This window comes from Xiphias gladius, chromosome 3 (assembly GCF_016859285.1).
Source record: "Xiphias gladius isolate SHS-SW01 ecotype Sanya breed wild chromosome 3, ASM1685928v1, whole genome shotgun sequence".
NCBI lineage: Eukaryota > Metazoa > Chordata > Actinopteri > Istiophoriformes > Xiphiidae > Xiphias > Xiphias gladius.
Genome location: NC_053402.1, coordinates 8,377,654 through 8,399,282, shown reverse-complemented (window position 1 = coordinate 8,399,282; position 21,629 = coordinate 8,377,654). Strand labels below are relative to the sequence as shown.

General features: G+C 40.8%; 3 protein-coding genes across 6 annotated transcripts; 1 reads left to right on the top strand and 2 right to left on the bottom strand.

The window, feature by feature from the left end:
• Positions 1-840: 840 nt before the first annotated feature.
• pdap1b (pdgfa associated protein 1b) lies at positions 841-4,773 on the bottom strand. The gene is made up of 6 exons (XM_040124184.1): positions 4,633-4,773; positions 4,313-4,404; positions 2,968-3,072; positions 2,596-2,717; positions 2,018-2,169; positions 841-1,312 (listed from the first exon to the last, which is right to left on the bottom strand). The coding sequence occupies exons 1-6, from the start codon at positions 4,643-4,645 to the stop codon at positions 1,260-1,262; spliced, it is 537 nt and encodes a 178-aa protein (XP_039980118.1). The 5' UTR covers positions 4,646-4,773; the 3' UTR covers positions 841-1,259.
• Positions 4,774-4,886: 113 nt separating this feature from the next.
• bud31 (BUD31 homolog) lies at positions 4,887-8,865 on the top strand. Its single transcript, XM_040124185.1, has 4 exons — positions 4,887-5,391; positions 6,171-6,293; positions 6,680-6,846; positions 8,289-8,865. Exons 1-4 carry the CDS (start codon positions 5,298-5,300, stop codon positions 8,337-8,339), a joined length of 435 nt encoding a protein of 144 aa, XP_039980119.1. The 5' UTR covers positions 4,887-5,297; the 3' UTR covers positions 8,340-8,865.
• A 2,218-nt stretch (positions 8,866-11,083) lies between these two features.
• On the bottom strand, positions 11,084-21,228 carry smcr8a (Smith-Magenis syndrome chromosome region, candidate 8a). 4 transcript variants are annotated; one of them, XM_040123520.1, is made up of 5 exons: positions 21,074-21,228; positions 20,399-20,583; positions 19,989-20,307; positions 16,241-18,037; positions 11,084-13,922 (listed from the first exon to the last, which is right to left on the bottom strand). In XM_040123520.1, exons 3-5 carry the CDS (start codon positions 20,132-20,134, stop codon positions 13,463-13,465), a joined length of 2,403 nt encoding a protein of 800 aa, XP_039979454.1. In that variant the 5' UTR covers positions 20,135-20,307; positions 20,399-20,583; positions 21,074-21,228; the 3' UTR covers positions 11,084-13,462. The 4 variants fall into 4 exon arrangements, 3 of the variants coding, with proteins under 3 accessions (XP_039979454.1, XP_039979451.1, XP_039979453.1); XR_005707182.1 differs by having other exon boundaries at positions 11,084-13,266; positions 13,387-13,922; positions 19,989-21,228; XM_040123517.1 differs by having other exon boundaries at positions 19,989-21,228.
• Positions 21,229-21,629: the final 401 nt, after the last annotated feature.

Here is a 21,629-nt window from a genome sequence, read left to right as displayed (position 1 = left end):
CACTAACATAATACTACAAACAACTATCCAAACATGATAACATAAAAGCCATTTGCAGTGGCAATATAGCTAAAGCCATGATTAAGACCAGTGGTAGAAAGGTGCTAAGTACATTTACTCAAGTACTGTGCTTCAGCACAATTTTGTGTTACTTTACTTTTCTTTACTACTAAATATTTCATTTTTTTGCTACTTCGTACTTTTGCTCCACTACATTTCAGGAGGAAATATTGTATTTTAAAGTTACCAATCCTTTCGTAGATTACAATTTTACAAACAAAACTTGTGATCAACTTAAAAAAATATGATGCATCCTCAATTCTTAATACTTAGGAATGTTTATGCATGTCATAAGAGCAAAATGACATAATCTTTAAAATTGAATTTACTTCAGACTATAATTTTAGTCTGAGCGGCTTTACACATGCTGGACCAGAGACTAAACTGACCCTGTTGTCAAGACCATAGCCAGAATTTCAGAAATACTGTCGAGTGATCACATCTTCTCAGTGCCACCACATTCCCTGAAGAGTTTTTTGACAAGCCACCAAAAAATCTAATTAATTAACTCAATTTGATTTTTTATGTTATTAATCCATTTTAACTGTTCAGTTATATTTTGTCCAAAATTTTATCCTGCTAAATGCTGTTTCAAAGCCTTGTCTGAACTGCAAGATCGAACTCCTATTCCAAAATAAATATCTGCAATATTGACTCATTTAATTTCATATCAGTGGACCCAACATGGACTTTTGCACCTGAGGTAGGGAAAACTGGATCCAAACCATGTGATGGTTTTCTCACAGGGGACTGGAGCAAATAAAGAAATACAACCACATTTTACTGGTTTCATCATATTAATCTGAAATATTTTCATGAGTCAGTTATATACAATGTAATATCCCAAAAAAAACATAGTGGCAAAGCTCAGTTAGCAAAGTTGGAATTGTACAATGATAAGTATAACCATAATTAATATCATGTACAAGCTCATAGGTTATAAGGGGTTCATTCCAAGTGTATGTGAAGACCGCTGTAATCTCAATTGTAGCTGTACTACCATGAAGGAACAATGAGACCATTATTCCATGCCAAAACATACACAACCCCTCTCCACTGGTGTTTCCTCAACCATTTCCCAAATGGTCATTTCTCACAGTAATGTCAAATATTCTTCATAGCTCTTCCTTTAAAAATAGTCAAATATATATTGCGCCAGTCCACGAACATGTGAAAATGCCTCTGATAAATACTCTGCATCACTTTAGTGAGATGGAGTTTATTCCTCTTTGTGCTGCTGCTGCTTCTTTTGCTGTAAGAAGAAGATAAAAGATACACACAATCAGCTTGAAAACACTGCATGGATGTGTATACAGTGGTAGTATGGAGACCGTGGATACCATTTGACTTCTCTGTGTAGAAGGGCTGATTAGGAACCATATTCCATTTTACTGCTCTCACTCTGCAGTTGTCCATTTATTAAGCCCCCCTTAGTTACTGCTATGCCTGTCAAGTTTTCCATTCTGGCACAGCAGAGATGCAAAGCCTGACAGGCCTGCTGTTCCTAGCTACGGTTGCTAAGGTATGATTGGACAATCATTATTCAGGGGAGGGGTTTAATAAGCTGTCGATTGCAAAACTATTGCTCTATTAACAGGGTGAGGTTTATAATCAGACGGATATAACAGGCACACGACAGCACAGATTCCATTCACTAAAAATAATAAACAAATTATGCAATTTTTTATATAACTTTGACTGCTACAAGTACTCCCTGTCTTATCTTAGATGGAAAACAATACCGAGCACGCACACACTACAGGACAACATGTGTCAACAGGCCACGGTGAGCTGCCCTATTTTCTACAGAGTAGTGCAGAGCGGCCACATCAGGGAACTCATCTGTTCTGTAGTGTTTTCCCGACTTAGGTCACTCATTATTTACTGAATGCTGTTTAATACATCCCTGTATGATCATCATCTCATTACATTCTTTGCCCAACTCTTAAGTGCTTACCTTTTTTCTCTTCTTCTTTCTTTCTTGCTGCCTCCTCTCTCTGTTTCCTGATAATTGCGAGGCGAGCGAGGTCAGCTTTAGCCTGGTCTGTCTTCCCTGCCAAGTGCATCTTCATGTAGCGCTCCTTTGCTTTCTGTTTCTCAATCTCTTCTCTTTGCAGGAGTGGGTGTGTGTCAAGGAGGAGAAAGTGAAATAAGGAACATAAGTATAAAACATTTTTGACTGGAGTTATAGAAAATTAATGCCACTGTGTTTATAGGCATATAACAGAAAAAAACAAGCTCATCAAACTTTTAGTTAGAGTCATGTGGTTATGATGCCGTACTGACATTGTCATCTATTACACCGTCATGCCAATTTCAAAATAAGGTATTAAAATTGTATTCTTGTACGTTTTTTTCCTACAGTGCACAGAATAAGCAGGTAACATTTTGACATTTCTAGCACATAATACACAAGACAGTAGAGTTGGACATGTATGGTCCTTACAACTCCAAATTTGCAAGTTCTATTGTTTAAATGTCTTTAAGAGATACTTTATGTAAAAAATGAAGCTCCCATGTAGCACCGACACACACCTCTCTCTCCTTGATAACTGCTTGGGCTCATCCAGCTCAATTTGCGTCACCTTCTTGGACTTCTGAGCCACTCTGTTGGGGTTCTCGATTTCTATCAAGCCCTCCACGCCCGCTCTCCTCCTCTGCAAACACATCACAACAGCACATACGGTATAAAATGAATGCTTTGAATATAGCATGTACTGAAATGACTTCATGACGAAGTTCATAAGAAACTGAAATGTTGAAAAAATTGAGTTACAAGGAGCTTCACAGGTGCACATTAAATATTATACAATACTAATAATAAATTTGTTATTACTGTGGTCCATGTTAAGAAAACTGTGTGTGTGGTAACAGAGAGAAAGAGTGACAGAATTAGTGTGGCGGTACCTGGGAATTTTCATCATCGCTGTCCTCGGATCCTGATGCTGGTAACTTGTCTTCTGCCATCTCATTCTGAGCTGCACCCTCCGCCTCCTCTTCTTCCTGCTCTTGCTTTAACACATAAATGACAGCCAAGCAGGTAAACCACAAAAAGGAGAACATTATCTAACAAAGGCATCAGGTCAAACACATGCAGTTACAACAAGGAACACATACAACACATATGTATGCAGGCGTTTACTCCATCAATACACCACTGTAGAGGATTTTACTCATTAGTTCCTGTGTTCTAGCTGGTGGAGAGTGAAGGGTTTCCGCATTGTTCAGCAAATTAAATTTAAGAATATTTATGAGCTTTTCAGTACTGCACAGAATGGAAATCAGTACCTTCATCAAAGTCATACCAGTCGAAGAATGACGGAAAATAAAGCCTACAATTATTTATTAAGTACATGGATTTTTATTGACTTTTTTTGCCAGTACTTCCCAGCTGTATATGAAAATAATATATCATCTAGTGATATAATTAATCAATAAATGTGACTTGGACTCATGTATGGATTATTGAACAAGCCCCTGGGCCTGAGACTCTGTATGAAGTAACTGTTTACAACAGACAGGCAAAACTATCCCAAAGAGAAGGAAAAAAAGACCACAAAGAGACACAAAACAAACAGAAACAGACATAAAACAATTGCAAAAGGGACACAAAACAACCAATAAGAGACTCAAAATGAATACATGTTTGTGTCTCTTTCAGTCTGGAAGTCGTGCATAGGAGGTGTAGGGTAGGTCTTTACTTGTCTATGTCCAGGGGCCCATTGTCTCATAATCCGTCCATGACTGGACCCAGATAAGTCAAAGAAATATGCTTGATGAATGAACCCATTAAAATACAAATAATTAATTTGTTTTTTTATAAGTTTTTTCTAAAATATACAGTTGTCTATTATGAGTCAATGAACTTCCTAGCAACTGTCTCCCGACAGCCAAAAGTTATAACTAATGTTACTGCCCACAGCAGGCAAGAAAAAATATTCAAGGCCTTTGTAAATGATATTTATGACTAAATATTACTGAATTCAGTGCTTTTCAAGACTATTCAGGACCTGGCGATACCCTGACAGCAAATGAGCTCAATCAGCGGCTGCAGTGCTTTGGCATTTACTGAGGAACTCCAGCACTTCAAGATCTGTTTACACGTTCCAATGAAAAGACTTTACTGAGTTGCATTCTGGGAAGTGTAGGCTCCAGCATTTTTTAACTTTGACCATACTTAAATGAAAACCTGCGCACATTTCGCCCCGTATGGCACATGATTGAAAAGCCTCTGAATGCGCACTGCACCAACCTTTTTCCTCTCCTTCTCCGCCTTCATCTGAGCGTCTATCTCCTCGGGGCTGGTATACGTCCGTACGCGACCCTTGTGGCCACCTTTCTTACCTGCAACGATGACCACGATGAAATATGACATGAACAGACAGGTGTCAAACGAAGAAGAGCGGGTTAGAAACATGCTGTCAGTGCTTGTTTAATGACAGAATTGTAAGTTAGGACACTATCCTTGTTCTACAGAAGCAAGTCGCCTTAATCGTAGGTTGGCTAACAGCAGGCTAACACGTAAAAAAACAGATGTTATTACACCGTAGCAGGTTTTTAAATCAGCCTTACCTCCTTTGGGCATTTTGAAAAACGAAACCTTTATTATAATCTCCTTAACATGCGACTACTGACAGAAAACATAAATGTTGAGGCGACAGCACAAACTGACAGCTGGCTAAACTCGATGAACGGCAGAGGACTCTAGGTGGTTCATGGATTTGCCTATCAACAACTCGTTAAAAAAGGATTTTGTTCAAGCATTTAGTAAACACTTTTGAAGCTATAAACTAAGTAATGTACATAATTCCATAAAATCTCGAGTTTCCTGACTAAATCACGTGAGTTATGAAATACAGGAAACCTACATTAGTTTGTTTTTCTTAAGGCAATTTGCTAGTGCGCTAAAGTGATGCAATATACCGAGAACAACAGAAAGACATATATCGGTTTATGTCACTTCACATCTTTATTCTGACCTAAAAAAAGTTTACATACACGCATATAGTGTGTATAGTGTGTTAGTCTAAGGGGAGATTTAATAAGTTATTGAACCCCGATAAATGGAATATGTTTGTTTGGCATGGTGACGTAGCTCGAGAGCCGAGAAGGCGCAATGGACCCCCCACCCATCCCCTCTCCAGGGTGACGTCAAATTGTAGCGACTGAGACGGGTTCTCAAAATCAAAACGAAAACACTGGGCGCCTTTGTTGTATTTTCTACAAAACACAGCGAAATGCCCAAAGTAAAGAGGAGTCGGAAGCCACCCCCAGACGGCTGGGAGCTCATTGAGCCCACTTTGGACGAGCTGGATCAGAAAATGAGAGAAGGTAAGTCGGTAGATTAGGTGATTATCCCGACGACGGCTCCTCGCAATGCTCGGCCGCCGGGCTGAAACCGCAGGGTGCAGTTAAGAGGTGGAGAAATAATTTCATCCGTCACTGGGGGTTTCCGCTCACTGTTGAGAGATCTCTGTCCAGTTTTATTTAGACCTTGGATGGGGCTGGTGAAACGATGTTTCATGGCATTTTGGAAATGGAAACACTACATTGAACGCCGATTGATTGTAGATTGTAGGAAACTTCGACGAAGTCGACTGGTGAAATTGTTTTAGTTAGGTCAGATGTAAATGTGTAATAGTTTTTGTTTTTGCATGCTCACTTAGTTGTAAGTCTAAGAAATCTTAATGTCAATGTATACAGTTGTACTTTATACAGAAACTTTTCCAGCAGTGGAACGCTGGAGAAAACGCCCTCAAGCACAAAGAAAGATCCCTAAAGAAATGGTATTCCCAGTTTGGTGTGGATACCCATACCCAACCCAACACCCTCAGGATGTACTTGAAGGTCAACTGAGATCCAGGCCTAATGGGCCAACATCAGTGGTCGACCTCACTGATGCTTTTCTGGCTGAATGCGAGCACTACCCTGCCAGTAGTATTCACATGGGAGTATATGCTGATACAGCATCGCATCAGATGGAACATCACCATCCTCTCCACATTTCACACCTAGCCCATCGAGGCTTTTAACTATCCAAGCAGTTGCACCATTAATTTGAATTCCTCTTATCCAAAGCTAACTTTCCTCGTTTTTCCTCTGTGTTGCAGCTGAAACAGAGCCTCACGAGGGAAAGCGAAAGGTGGAGTCCCTTTGGCCAATTTTCAGGCTGCACCATCAGCGGAGTCGATACATCTTCGACCTCTTCTACAAAAGGAAAGCCATCAGCAGAGGTAGGCAGGGTTACCGCTCTCCCCCGCTCAACTACTTGATGTCTAATGTTTCATATTCTTCTTTGTTTTTTCCTTCTTCCTCTTCTGTCTATTTCAGTATTTTATTTAATCTTTCCTTTTAATTCAGCATGATATGTATTTGGTGTTTATGGGGACTTTGGGAACTTTTTTGATTTTCTGTAAATACATACCACATCTCCCCAAACATAAGTAAAAACTGCTTTAACATTTCCAAGACTTAAGACTTTTTTTTTCTTTTTTTTTTTCTTTTTTTTAATTGTTTTCGTATGTGCACATGATCAGACATATGGAACCAATTTCTAACTTTACTCTGTGTAGGAGGTGTCAAACTAGTATTGTCTTTCTGTGTGTGTGTCACCTGGCAGAGCTGTATGAGTATTGCATAAAGGAAGGCTATGCAGACAAGAACCTGATTGCCAAGTGGAAGAAACAGGGCTACGAGAACCTGTGCTGCCTGCGTTGCATCCAAACAAGAGACACCAACTTTGGAACTAACTGCATCTGCAGAGTCCCCAAGAGCAAACTGGAAGTCGTAAGTCTTACATTAAATCATTTTAAAAATGATCCTAGTGTGAGCTTGTATTAAATATGTATTAAAGGATTAGGTTGTTCCGTCTACTTTACGTTATTCCTGCTGATGTCTGCACAGACATGAGTGCAGATGGTACAAATAAACTTATGAAAACTGCCAGAGTGAGATAAAGTAAATAGAATACTATAACACTGCCCACTTTCAAAGACCTTGATGGCTCATGGAGTGTCTTTGACTGGATGAATCAGGCCAGACTTTCCAGTCACTGGAATTATTGCCAATGATTAGTATTAGTAGTATAATAATCATTGGCAAACTTTGTGTGACACCCCAATGAAGCCACTGTAGGGGGAAAAACAATACAAAAAACCTATCTACCCTACAGGCCTTTTTGTCATTGTTACATGTTTTAAACTAAGAAGACTTGTCTCCTGTCTGATTTTGGTGGGGGAGTAAACTAAACATAGACACAAAAAAGTGAGCTAAATTGCCAGAATTGTCAAAATTTGAATGAACAACACCTTTTAAGCCCGGAACATTTGAAGGATTAAGAAATGGTAATGGTATAACATGGAAAACGTGTACGCTGCAATTTCACTATTTAAGGTCAAGTTGTGTAAGTTCTTTTTTTTTTTTTGTTTGTTTGGTTTTTTTTCCCCACGCAGCTAAATGGTCTAGTTAGCATCCTGCTGCTGCTGGAATTATCAACTCAAATGTAATTCCTAGAGCTCGACATATCCAGTTAAAAGTATTTCATCATCTACATTACTCCCAACACAAGACTGAACAAATTCTGTTCATCAGTGCCGCCACTCTGATAGATGTAAAGTAAGTTAGGGCAATATATCTCGTTAAATACTAAGGACATTTTCCACTGGTTTTTATTTAAGACAAAACAATAGAGGTGGATTACAAACTGGTTCTGTCTGGTTGCACTGAAGATCCTCTTTTGCCTCCTTTCAATGCACAGAAGACTCTTACACTACCATGGTGAATTGGAAAATCTACTTTTCTGCCTGCTTTTAAAGAGTGGCAGGCCAAAATAGCTTCTCAGTATATCTGAAGAAAATCTGTTATGACAGAATTGGTCTAGGTGAAAAGTGCAACCTGATTTGGGGACTGGTTCAAGTGCTCTGGGTAAAGCCCCCAACAAGGACTGTGAAAGGTCACTGACCTTCCTGTATCTTAAGGTGTAGTGTTTGACGCACTAGATGTTAAATACCTTACGTAAAACTGTCAAAAAAGACACATCAGTGAGTGGTACTTTTTGTTATATTTTAAGAAACAAGATACTTCATGAAGCAAAAAATGCGTTATCTAGTTACCTTACCACACGGTGACTTTATAGATGGCTAACTCAGCCAACACATAAAATCTAGCTGTAAATTCTGTAAAATGTTGCAGCCAACCAGCTTGTTTTTTGTTTTTTTTTCTCTCTGCAGGGAAGGATCATTGAATGCACCCACTGCGGATGTAGAGGTTGTTCTGGCTAAGTGCAGTTTTTGGAGATCCAGTTTATTTTCTGTTGGACATCAGGGCTCACCCAGCCTCCATCGGTCTACTCTCACAACCTTGAAGCAGCATTGTCTTTATTTCAGTCACCTGCATTAGAAACAGTTCATTGACATCTTCACCACCATCCTCAGCTGTCCTGATAGAGGATCAGTGTGTGGTTCTCTGCTGCTTTTATATAGGGGAGCAATGGAGAATACAACAAGAGGGGCCATATTGTTTTAAATACATTTGTTTATCTGTGTGTTTCTTTTATATAGATAACTAAAGCCCTCATCTCCTAAAGCTCAAAGTAGGAGCTTTAGCTTTAGCTGTTTCTCGATCAGGCTTGTCATTCCAGCTATACACACCCACTGTGAAGGTCATTTTCAGTTCTTATGTGTTTCATTTCATTTAAAGAGGGCTGGGAAGGAAATGATTTTTGTTTTGAAATGCCGTTGACTTTTAAACCTTAAAACTTTTTCTTTGACATTGTTATTGTAGTATAATTTTAAATAAAACAATTCTGATTTACTTGCTCTCCTGTTTTATATTTCTTCCTCTCTCTGCGGAATTCATCTTATGAATTAAAAACCCCCATCATCGGCTGTAGATGGACAGCCTCTTTGTGACTTGAAGTAGCATAAACCACTTTAGGGTTAAAGACCTTAAAGAGTATGTTCTAACTGGATGGTGTAAAAAGTCTCAATATTTTTAAAAGATAGTGTCTGATAAGTATTTTTGTTTTGAACTTGGTGACCTCTGCCAAATGCAGGTGATGAGATGGTCACTTTTCATACAAGTGAGATTTAGGTGTTTGAGGACAAAGCCAAAACTATTTGTATGTTATGGCCAAATTATCTTTTGTCTTTGTATGTCTGAGCTGTGGCTTCATGACTGCAAAGAGGAAAATCCCAAGAGCACACAGCAGGAAAAACAGAATTAATACTTGCACATTGAGACATTCACTTTAATTTTCTTGAATAACATGATTCTCCACTGAACTCAAGTTTAGGAAACAGTTCCTCTCATTGACCTTTTTTCCATTTCTTTCACTCCTGTCAACACTATAATATAGAGAATGTAGTTCACATTCAGGGGTGGAACATAACTAAATATATTTAATCAAGTACTGTACTTACAGTAAGCACACGTTTGAGGTACTTGTACTTGAGTGTTTCCTTTTAAGCTACTTTTTACTTCTACACTACATTTCAGAGCGGAATATTGTACATCTTGCCCCACAACATTTAAGTTACAGCTGAAGTTAGTGGTGACTTTTCAGACTAAGATTCTACATAACAACACATATCATAAGCATATAAAATACCATTGGTCAAGATTAAACCACTGGTTCCGAACATTTTTGGCTTGTGACCCTCTATTTGGCTTGTCATGTTTCAGAAGTCTCGGAGTTGTTAGCAGTCCCTCCAAAGAGAGAGTTCCCCTTTAAACTTCCCACATGGTTACATTTTTAATAATTTTTCAGTGCCCAAAGAGGTAAAATTATACATAATTTTACACAAGTTATACATAATTTTACAGGAGGAAAGATTAGAGGGTAGTCCAAGACAGGAAACACAACTTTGTGTAGCATTGGATTGTTTGTTCTTTTTTCTTCTTTCCTATCACTTTGATCATCTCATGACCCCTCTGATTTATCTTGTGACCCTTTGGAGGGGCCCAACCCCTATGTTGGGAACCACTGGACTAAACTACTTAACAGTACATAAAGTAGTTAAAAAAAATAGTAGCTCCACCACAACCAGCTACAACAGTAAAATGCTAATTACAGTATTAGCAATCTATTGATGTGATATATATGTCAGTGCTCTGCAGGAATTGATTTTTCTTCAGAATAAGTATTTTCACTCTTGATAATTTAAGTACAGCGAGTTTCCTGATAATACTTTCATACTTTTAATCAAATAGGATTTTGAATGCAGGACTTTAACTTTTAATAGCATACTTTTAAATTGTGCTACAGGTACTTTATTTAAGGATCTGAATACTTCATGTGCCAAAACTCTCACCACACATATAGACACTGATCAAAGCAGATTATACCTCAGTATTTTTGGAATTAGTCCATATCTAAGGGCCTGTAGGGCCAAGCAAATTTTGAAACACTGGGACAATGTCGACAAAACCACTGCATGTACTCAAGAAAGGAAGAAATATAGAATTCCAATAGTATAGGATGAACATTTTTCTTCTTTAAAACACTGCTTTTGCAGTGGGGAACTGCAGATATTCTTAAATTTGTGGTATCGTTTCATCTCATCTGAAGCGTAAACACTGCAGATGATCTATACTCCTATCTAAATCTTCATCTGCCACTGTACAAATGTAATCGATACTAAGCCTAAGGCCGGCTGACAGGATGGTGTGTGAGAGCTCTCCTTCTGTGCAGCTCTATTACAAAGAAAGCTAAAGAACTAGCACCTGTTTAAATCATGAGTAAAACACACAGAGCTGCCCACTCACTTAGTTCCTGTAGAATGTTATTGTCCAGACTGAACATGACTGCATTGTTGCAAAAAATTTCTTAAATCATTAATTTGTTGCTACTTTTTCTTCAGTCCACCACCTATCTTTCTGCCGCTCCAGCAGGGCAGTTAGATGTGTTCACAGATGATCATTTATTATTCATGACACCTCAAACGTTTGCACATCCACCATCGCTAAAGCAAGGCACACAGACAGGGGTCTATTGGAGTATTTGATGTTTAATGATGATCTGTAGTTTGCATTGGTCTGTTCCTCCAATATCTCACAGTGAGATTCAGCATCATCAAAACCATCGCCTACCTCCTGTGCGAACCAGGCACCGACGCAAAAATGATGTGGATTCAAATAATTTAATGGAGTAAATGAATATCACCAACATTACATAAAAGCATCAAGACATTCACAACTTGCTTTATCAAAATGACTGGTAACGCCAATGTCGCACGGGGCTGAAGTTAACACAACGCCCTCTCACGATGAGATACAAAAGGCAGACATGATATGGCAACATAAGGACACTGAGTGACAACATGTTAAGCACACCATGGTATGGCTTATTCAGATTACATTCACCTTTTTGCATTAGTGGGACAATAGCTTCAAAAGAGTTGTAACATCTGAGCAGAAAAATATGTTATTCAAGCAGTAAAAAAATAAAGACATCACATCAGCAAAAAAAAAAAAACGAAAAAAAAAAAACAACCCATGAAGTCTCAACTGCACTAAACTGAAATAATAATTAGGTGGCATTAAAACTGTGAGATTGTTGTTAGTAGTTAAAAGCATGTGCCTTAAAAACATTTTTTTTTCGTTCATAGCAGAAAGATCAGCAGGCATAATCCCACATTGTTTGACCTTTCACATTAAAACTCTGACCATGCAGTCACAAGTACAGTTACCATCCTAGATACAGAATCACAGCTCCATTACTGGTGCCACAGAATTAGTAACAGGAAAATCTAAAATACTATCAAAGACACTACTGTGTGATTTCCCTTGCCAATGGGAGAGAACTTTAAAAGGTTTCCTACTTTTGTAATTCTTCAGCATACTCCTAGCAGAAAATCTGGGTGTACTGAGCGTAATGATCATAATCCAAATTTTGTCCTAAAGCAATAAATATAGAACAGCTGAGTTTTTTGTCATAGTCCACACATCCAGCAAGGATTGCTGAGGAAAAAAAAAAGGATAGGCAACTAGTTTCCCAAATCGAGAGTTTTGCTTTTGATGGCACTGGGAATCAATTTTTCCCATAATAAAATCTATACAAACACAAAACCACCATCCCAGCAACATCTCCTTAAACTGTTCAGCATCTTGTTCAAGTCAGTTCCCTCAAATGTAACAAAAACGGAAAAAATATCAATATGGTGATTCACCCAGGCACAAGACAGTCTCATGCTGACACCACAACACTCTCACACAACTTTAAGACAACAGTGAAATTCAATACATTAAGTTAAGTAGCTTTAAAATGTTCCTGACCGTGTGAGTAATATCCATGAAAAATGCTCGCCAGCAGTGAATATTGACAGGTTTTTGCTACTGCTGGACCTACATGGGTGAATATATGCATGATGACGTTATTTTTCTGGACATGCAACATCATGTGGAGCTGACTGGATCTAAATCACACAGCAAATGCACTTCCTCATGCATCAATACCCACAAGCAGCCCCTGGGAATGTTACTCCATGCTCTCAAAAGCCAAATCTACTCAGTTGAAGTCCAATATTGTGAATCTATTTGAAACAAAACGGAGATTCATCCACCACTGCAGCAATGTGTGTTAAAATTCATTCACAATAGAGAAAACTGAAGGTGCGGGTGAGCGAAACAGAAATTCGAAAAGGGTAGGCTTCCGAAAAAGGTTTTGGCTTTGGGAAGTTATGTGGTAGTTTTCAATGGGAGAGGTCACAAAACCAACTGTCACAACCCTGCATGGTGCTAGTAAGGTTTCATGGACAGATTCGGAGACGTCTGTCCGCAACAGGCAGAAAGTGTCACAGTAATCCTGAGATGATATCATAGCTGACAAACTGCTCAGTGATTGGTTGGTGTTAACACAAAGCTGTAATTTAACCTGTTTGTGAGCTGGCTGGCTGGACCAGCACTCACGACACACAGATAACCATGTTGGATTGAGTTTTGTAAGAAAAAATACATGTGTGTGTGTGTGTGTTTGTGTGCGCGTTTGTTTGTGTAGTGAGGAGGGGGAATTGACCTCAAACAAGCCAGTGCAAGTAACAATTTTTCCCACGGAAGAGAAAAACACAAAAATCGCTCAAAGAACAACAAGTAGAGCCGACCTTTTTCTGCTCTGTCATTTGTGTTTTTGTGAGTATCAACATGCTCTGAAACTATTACACGAAAGTAAACCACTCACTGACATTCACACCCCGCTCTGTCTTCTTTTCACTGCAAAGAGAGGAAATAGCAAGAACATAGGATAAAGAGAGCAGGGCAGAAAAAAAAAACATACAAACAGTGCAGCAAATGTGTTGACATTAAAATTACTCTAGACCTTATTATGATCACCTTTGTTCCATTAAACCAAAGGGTCACAGATGATTTCTGCTAAACTGTGTGTGAGAATCCTCCTCCCGGAAGAATATTAGATTTTGTATAAAACGCTGGTAGTGTAGTTAAAACTGAAACAAGGTGCTGCTGCACTGCTTCCAGTGGCAGGCTGCAGGTACTGCTGAGTGATGAGCTGGCTGAGGTAGAGCAGTATCTGGCTGTCCTCCTCGCCCAGCCCCAGCTGCTCCTGCAGGAAGCAGCCGCGTCGGCCCTCCACAACCTCAGGCTCCTCCGTGGAGCTGACCGGCAGGTGGAGATGGTGGGTGAAGGTAAACAGGAAGGCCTTGGCTGCCAGGCGACAGAGGGTGCTCTGTATGTGAAGGAAGTAGGTGGAGCCACGGCGGATATAGGTGCGGTGGTCTGCTATATTAGCAAGCAGTTGACCGCGATATGGCGGGCAGCGCAAAGTCTTCTGGTCGGCATCAAGGATGGAGATGTAGCGACTATAGCGGGAAAGTGAGTAAAGCATGCTGGAACCCACAGGGGACGCCACTCTGTGTGAGACAGAAAGACAGATACCGTATTTGTTAGTTGGTAAGACAGCTTAATATGCTGTATGTAGATATAGATTTCTTTTTTTTTCTTTTAAACCCAGTCCCTTTTATCATAATAATATTATTATTATATATCATTCTTTATTACAATAATTGTTATTAATCTAGGGATGGCAGTGTCAGTTTGTCAGTTGGTCAGTCAGTGCACCACTATGTTCCAGACTGAAATATCTCAAGAAATATTGGATGCATTGGCAAAAAATTTAATAAAGACATTCATAGTTCACAGATGTTGGATCCCAGAGGCAAGGAAAAGTCAGATGATCCCTGACTTTTCCTCTGCCACCACCATGAAGTTGACATTTGTGGTTTTAGGTGTAATGTCTCACTGCACTTTTCAACAACATCATCAGTTCAAATTTTTAATTTTTCCAACACTAATTTATTCACATCAGCTGCACTTTCTGTTTAGTGCTAATTAGCAAATGTTAGCATGAGACACCCTAAACTAAGAGTTTATTCCATCCATTTATCACCAACTCTAAGTTTTTACCATCTAGGGGCATACTGTATGTCTCATACTTGTCTTTGGTTTATGTGAGTAATATTTCCACTGTACAGTGATGCTGTACAATTGGTTTAAATCATTCAATTTGTAAGTTATTCTGCACTTTGGTGTTGAAATCAATATTTTAAAAAGAAGGATGATCATGCTCACCACCCTTCAGTTTACACATTTGAATTCACCCCTAAGCACGGTCTGCACGTTCAATTCTGTCTTTATGTCAGGGTTATACCGACGGTGTTCCTAATATTTTGTCAACTTTAATTCATATAAATGGGATGGACAAAATATTAGGAACAGCTCTCAGTATAACCCAGTACAGTTCAACAGCACCAAAAAATACAGCCTCCAAAATGACCATTAAAATAAATCAACATCCTCTCTAACAGATGCAATTAAAAACTGAACATTATAATCTTCATGAAGGGAGGATTTATTACAGGCCTGTTGTATTATACTGCATTAGTGTTATATAGGTGTATCTAATAAATTGGTAAGTGATTGTAGATTAATTTAATCAGTGTGTGTAATAGTTACCCTTTCCTTGAGCTGAAGAACTTCACTTAAAACTTAAAATGGGTATTAAATGAATTTATTTAATCACTGGATTAATAAACAGTTAGGAAAATCACGGGCAAATGTATTTCTGCACCAGTAAGGAAAATATTTGAAACGATTTATTGTCAGCCATTTTCTCACTCATACATGGCCATTAACAATTCTAGATGACGCATGGTGTAACGTTATGTTATCATAACAGCAGTGGTCCATAAATGACTTGTTCTGCCTCTTAACAATCCTGATATATCATGCTTGGCTAGGGATAAAAAGTAAACGAAACGGGGCTGTCTTGTTGTCGCTTCGTCTTAAACAAAGAACTCCAGGATACTTTCAAATGACCATACATAGCAGTTGTACTGCTGTGAGAAAGCCATTTCAAAGTTGTGGAGTGTCTGTCTAAAACAGTTTTGTAGCTGCAGCTTGTATTCCGAGGAATCCATACTTTGACCGGGTGTAGCCATCTTTGCAACGTGCCATTTTTAATCAATGATTCTGTCTACATGGATGAGTCGTCCCAGCCTTAACTGACTGTTGTTTAATCTTTCTTTTTTTATATTTCTCAAGAACAGCTCATTCAAAAACCTTCACAGTCCACACTGTACTTCCTTGTGTCCTCAAAAAATACACACATGACGGTTGGAGTCGACTGGATGACTGGCTGTCGAGAAAATTGGAGGACAGACTGAAAGACAGACAGAGTTTTCTCCATTTATTAGTAGGATTCATCTACAAATCGATATGATAAATATATGCAGAGACGCTATGATCAGAGGTTCCCACCATTCTCCTCCTGTTTATCTCAGCGCCTCCAAGTGTCTCAACTAAGAAATTAGTACGTGAAATTATGAAGCTAAGGCTTCCTCTCTAAACATAAAATACTGCAATACAGACGTGAAGCTGGAGGTTTAATAGTTGAATAGTTGGTTATGTGAGTCATTAAGGACTGAGTCAGACCAGATGAGTAACAATAGAGTAAGGTGTGATGCAAACTACAAAGAGGAATATAGCATCATTTTCATACTTCATATTAATGGAGACTTTCTAAGGCGAGCATAAAACTCAATATTTTAGTAAATCTGTGTTAATAACATCATCAGTCTTCTTATTGCTTGTTCTACTATGAGCCCTGTCTGTAAGCTTTGAATAAGAGTGTTGGTTTAATGCCTAAAATATAAATGCAAATTGAACATACCTTTGCAATCCAATGAGTTTCCACCTCTGCAGGTCAGTAAGGGTGAAAGGGCAGGACAGCCAGGCTTGAACCCTCTCTCCACACTTCCCAGGGCCAGGCACAAAGAGGGCCAGAGCAGCAACCAACCGGCGGACTCTCCCCTCATCTGCCCCGAGCACCACCAGGGTTCTGCCACTCAGCAGGCACCACAGTGCTTGTATGGCAAAGGGGTACTGTCGGACAAACCTCAGGGCTCCTTGTCCAGCCTTCTTCCTCTGACGCAGGGTCACCACCCCCCCATAGCCAACAGGTGAGGTAGCCCGATCAGAGCCTGTAGAAGCACTCATGGTGCAGTCTGACCCCTCCTCTGCTGAGGTACGGGAAACTGCATCTCCATGGAGCCCCACAGGAAGCTCCAGGCCAGCGGCTAGGCTTTCTGAGCAGGGAGAACCCACGGCATAGTCGTCCTGGAGTGGAAGAAGGGCCTGGGGTTCCTGGTTGACCACCAGGGTCTGAGAGGGCTGATGGTGGGAGTTTTGCTCTAAATGAGGATCTGCCTTTGGGGCAGACACATCATAAAGGAAACCCTCTTGAGTCATACAGCATGCTGTGTCTATTGGAACCAACAAGTCAGGCTCCATCTCGCAAGGCCCATCACTTACTGTCTCACAGTCATCCTCCCTGCTGACCTCCAGCTCAGACACCACTTTCAGCAAAGATACAGGTGTCCGGTCCCCCCTGTTGTCACCCTCATCCTCTCCTGCAGTGGTCTCCATCTCTTCACTGCTGCTCTCTCTTTCCAGGTCTGTGTTGTGGTCAGGGTCAGGGGTCAAGTCAGAATCAGGATCAGGATCAGGAGGTTCTGACGTCACACTAGCAAGACTTTGTTGCTTTTCTTCCGGACCCAATCCACTCTTATCACTGCTAAAGCTTCCTTTGGTTTCCTCTGAGCTCTCCTGGGTCGCCAGAGTCTGGTCAGAGGGGGAGGACTCGAGATTGCTCTCCCCGAGCCCAAGCTCACTCTCCTGAGTATGGCCGGTCCCAGAGGCTGGGTCTAGAGCATCTGGAGGCTCCAGGGAATCTAGCTCTAGAGGTTCTGGTCCTAGCACAATAGGAGGTGCATTTAAGAGTGTATAGTTGTTTACAGCATGGTTCACAGCACAGAACGGTCTTAGTGTTCCTCCTTCAACCTCATCATCATCACCGAGGTCCTCCTCAAAGAGGAAGTTGGTAACTCTCTTTCTCCTGCGTAGAGCCCTGTCCAGGCGCCGTGTGTGTAGGTAACAAAGGTCACCCCGGAAACTCCTCTCCGTCTCCTTCAGGAGTTCAACTGTTGCCTCATAGAAATTCTCATCACACAGCTCTTGGAGGGTCTTCAGGCGCTTGTCAAAACACTTGGCAGACTTAGCTTTGATCAGCTGGGGTGTGTAGGACGGCCTGCGTTTAATGCCCTCATCTTTGTCCTCCTCCAATTCCTCTTCACCTCCTTCATCATCCATCTGACCTTGCCCTTCAACCCCCTTTCCCCTTTTGTCAGTGTAACTGAAGGGGTATGCAAGCTTGGTGTATTTAGCTAACAGCTCCTCACACTCACGCAAGCACTCAGTCATACACTTCTGGCAGGTGACAGCGTGAGGATCTCGGCGCGGGCGGCAATGGTAGGAGCTGATCTGTCTGAGCAGGTCTCTGTGTTCATAGATGCTCTTTTCCACATTAGCAAGCTCATTGGCTTTCTCTACAGCATGAGCGGAGTACATGCACTGAGGCCCCGCCTCTCTTTGCAGGCCCTCCTCCCTCTGCAGCACAGAGTGGGTGTACCTGGGGAGAAGAAAACAGGGGTTACAGATACACTCGTTCTTCAAAAGGGAATATAGTTTGACAAAATAGGACTACACAACACAAGAAACCCAAGAATGTGCAGCTGGGGACTTCATGAATTGTGAGATTGGGGTTGGGGCTCACTAGCCAGTTTTTTTTTTTTCTAGTAACATCGGGGGATGGCAGTGTTGGTTGGCTGGTTGGTTAGTTCACCACTTTGGTTCAAACTGAAATATCTCAACAACTATTGGATAGATTGCCATGAAATTGGGTAAAACGTTCATAGTCCCCAGAGGATGAATTCTAAAGACTTAGGTAACTCCTGTCTTTTCCTCTAGTGCCAGTATGAAATCCACATTTTTAGTTTTGAGTGATATGTTTTACTTTGGTGATCGTCTGACTTTTCACTGAGTGCCATCTATGATCATGTCAAGATCTCAATATTTTTGTTTATGACCAAATAACCAAATAGACCTCAGGTATACCTTGGGTTGCGTGGTAATTTTAGCGTATGTTAACATGATAACAAGCTAAACTAAGATAGTGAACACTGAAACAATTATACCTGCAAAACATCAGCGTGTTAACATTGTCACTGTAAGCATGTTAGCATTTAGCCCAAAGTACTGCTTTGACTAATGTCGGGATCAGACTACACGACATCAGCCCGATAATAGCCTGATTCGACAGACATAGGGCATCAGGAATGAAAATGGGCATCATGTGTGACAATTGATTTTTTTATCCTGTGTAGTGTATTATAGTGGATGATAACCGATGCAGCATTTGGGACACCCTGACAAAAAGACTACCATGTCACAATTTTTTGTGACGTTTGCCATGACACGTTCCGTGATATTGACCAATAGGAGCACAGAGCGCTCTTTTGTGCACACCTGTAATCATGCTGAAACGAAAGATGAATGTTGTTGTTGGCCCTGCTACAATGAAGTGTTCAACAGAGGAAAGGTACATGGATTCATGGCAACAACACCCCTGCCTTTATGACAGGGGTCATGACTTACTTTAGGGCTTTTGCAGCCAGTATCAAACAGCTTCAGATGCCATTGTTTTTTTATATTGTTGTTCCCTAAAAATCAGTTCCTGGCACCTACTTCCTGCGTCACACAGGTAGTGAAAGACAGCAAGCTGTGGGCGACCAACATGTGGTCTGTCATGTCTCACAGATAAAACAAGACTATAATTGCCCTAATCTGACACTGACTATTGTACCAGACAAAAATATTGCGTACTCTGACAGACACAGTCACTAGCCACTAGCACAGCTGTAGACTCTTGTTTAACTGGATGACACAAAGAAAATTATCCTAATTCAATAAGATTGTCGTCAAACTAATCTCACATTGCTTCTTTTCAATGTTACACACTGTTGTGATTTTAATTGCAGTTTTGTTATGGACTTTGCACTAACAAAGTACAATATCAACTTAGGTGGGTCCTGAGTTGTTAGGTTGTGACACTGTCTTGTAAAAGGGCCCAGTGTCAAAATGTAATTTTAAGACCTTAATCATTTTAGTTAATAGCATGCTCACACGGTGCATATTTGTAAATAAAGTTGTGTTTAATCAAATTACCACACTAACTAACACACAGAAACATTAGAGTCTTTTGGTATTGTTCCACTGGTTGGTCTCTGGGTGTCTGAGCATATAATAAAGCTGCCATGTACAGTCTGGGAACTTGTAGCGACAGGGTACATGTACAATACAGTGAGGGGTCTACAGGGGCCCAACAGCAAATTTTTGCCCCATGGCCCCCAAACTGATTAAACCGGCCATGCTGTTACAATTTTTTTGATTTTTCAGATTATTCTGCTTCCTATTTACCTATGTGATTAAACAAAGGAACCGAGAGGACTAATATTGAAATTAAGATTTGGATTTTAACCCTATGTGGGATAGCAGTTAAAAGGTTGTACTGAAGGTCTTACTCCAGGTCTCGGAGCTTCCGCTGGAGTTCTTTGGCGAAGGCTCTCCTGTTGCCAGCCTTCAGACACTCAGAGGCCTGCGAGAAGCGAAGGGACAGCTCCTGAAACTGCAGCATGATTTTCCTCTCATCTGCCGAAACGTACGCCATGCAGAATGGTCGCACAAAGCCCCTCGCCTCCAGGTCGTAAAGTGTAAGGTGATGGACGTAGGCGAATGCCCCCTCCTTCGAGTCGCCCAGCACCACCCTCGAGTCCTCCACAAAGCTGAGTCTTGGGTAGCCAGTGCCAGGTGGATGGCCGACGAAGGAGGCCTGGTAGTCCACTGACATGATGCGCAGGGAGAAGTAGTTGAGATCAAAGGTGCCACAGACTTTGGGGTCATCTGGGATGGTGAGGAGCGGTTGAGGGCCTACCTGCTCAGAGAACTCAGAGATGAGGATGAAGTCTTTGGTGAACTTTGCATACGAGGTTTTGGCCCAGGGGTTGGAGTCAGCCAGAGGATAGAGGGGGACGGAGAACTCCTCGGGGATAGCCCAGGGGTCAGGATTTGTCTGGCCATACTCATCCTCTTTAGTGAAAGCCACCACGTCAGGTGAGCCTATCATAGTGGTGTTGTTGAGAAAGGCATGAGAAACACAACACACAGTGCAGCACCACTAACAGTCATAAACCAGCTGTCAGAGCGCAATCACACAAAGTTCAGTCAGATTGATCATTCTGCTCTCTCACTGTCCAGGCAGCGCTTTTGTTAGTGAGGTTAAAGGAGCTGTAGATTTTAGGGGCCCAGAGATGAGGGGGTTCACAAAAAAATCAAGCTGGTTTATCTAATTTAAAAAGGGGGTCCCACAGCAGAGTGGGCCCAAAATTCAGCTGTGGCCCTGCAGGAGCCAGTCCCCATAGCGGGATTGCCGATATTTGTCAGACTGAATAAAAGTAGACACCTTTACAAAAATACAAGTCAGTGTCTCTGTTAACAAAAGCAATTATTTTGCGCCAATCACAGGGTCCGGGCAGGCATCAGACCTTTCATGCTGTGCAGAGACAAAAAATATAGAGCAGCCTCAGTGAAGCGCTTCTCTCCTTCTAACCTGCATGTCTTCATGCGTCGTGTCCATCACGTTACCGTGTTCTGGGCTAAACTGTGGGACGCTGGTGCGACAGAAATACCGTCTACAGCCAGAAGCGCTACATGTAATCTTTGCGTCTAGAGAAAGACGCCATGTTTACCCAGCTGGTTGTAGTCTTGTCAGGTGATCAATCTACCTCCCGTCCGGAGAAAATCCACCCTAAAACCGAAATTCCACATTTTTTCTATGATGACTGTAACTACTTGTTATTGTTAAAAAGATTCACGCACATTACCAGTCACTAATTCACTCAGTTATACAGTTTAGGTGGACATTTTTCTATGTTTGTGGCAGGATCGTAGCCAGGATTGTAGAAATGCTGACGTCCTGAGTCAGGTTCCTAATCATCTCAACATTTTTTTATTTGAATTTTTCAGATATTATTTATTCGGTTACTGCAGTATTCGCATTTCTACTTATTACTATTCATTATCAGAATTATTCCTATTGTGTTTTGATGTGGGTGTGTTCTTATGTAATTGGTAGTGGTGTGTTTTCGATTTCAGGATTTTATTGA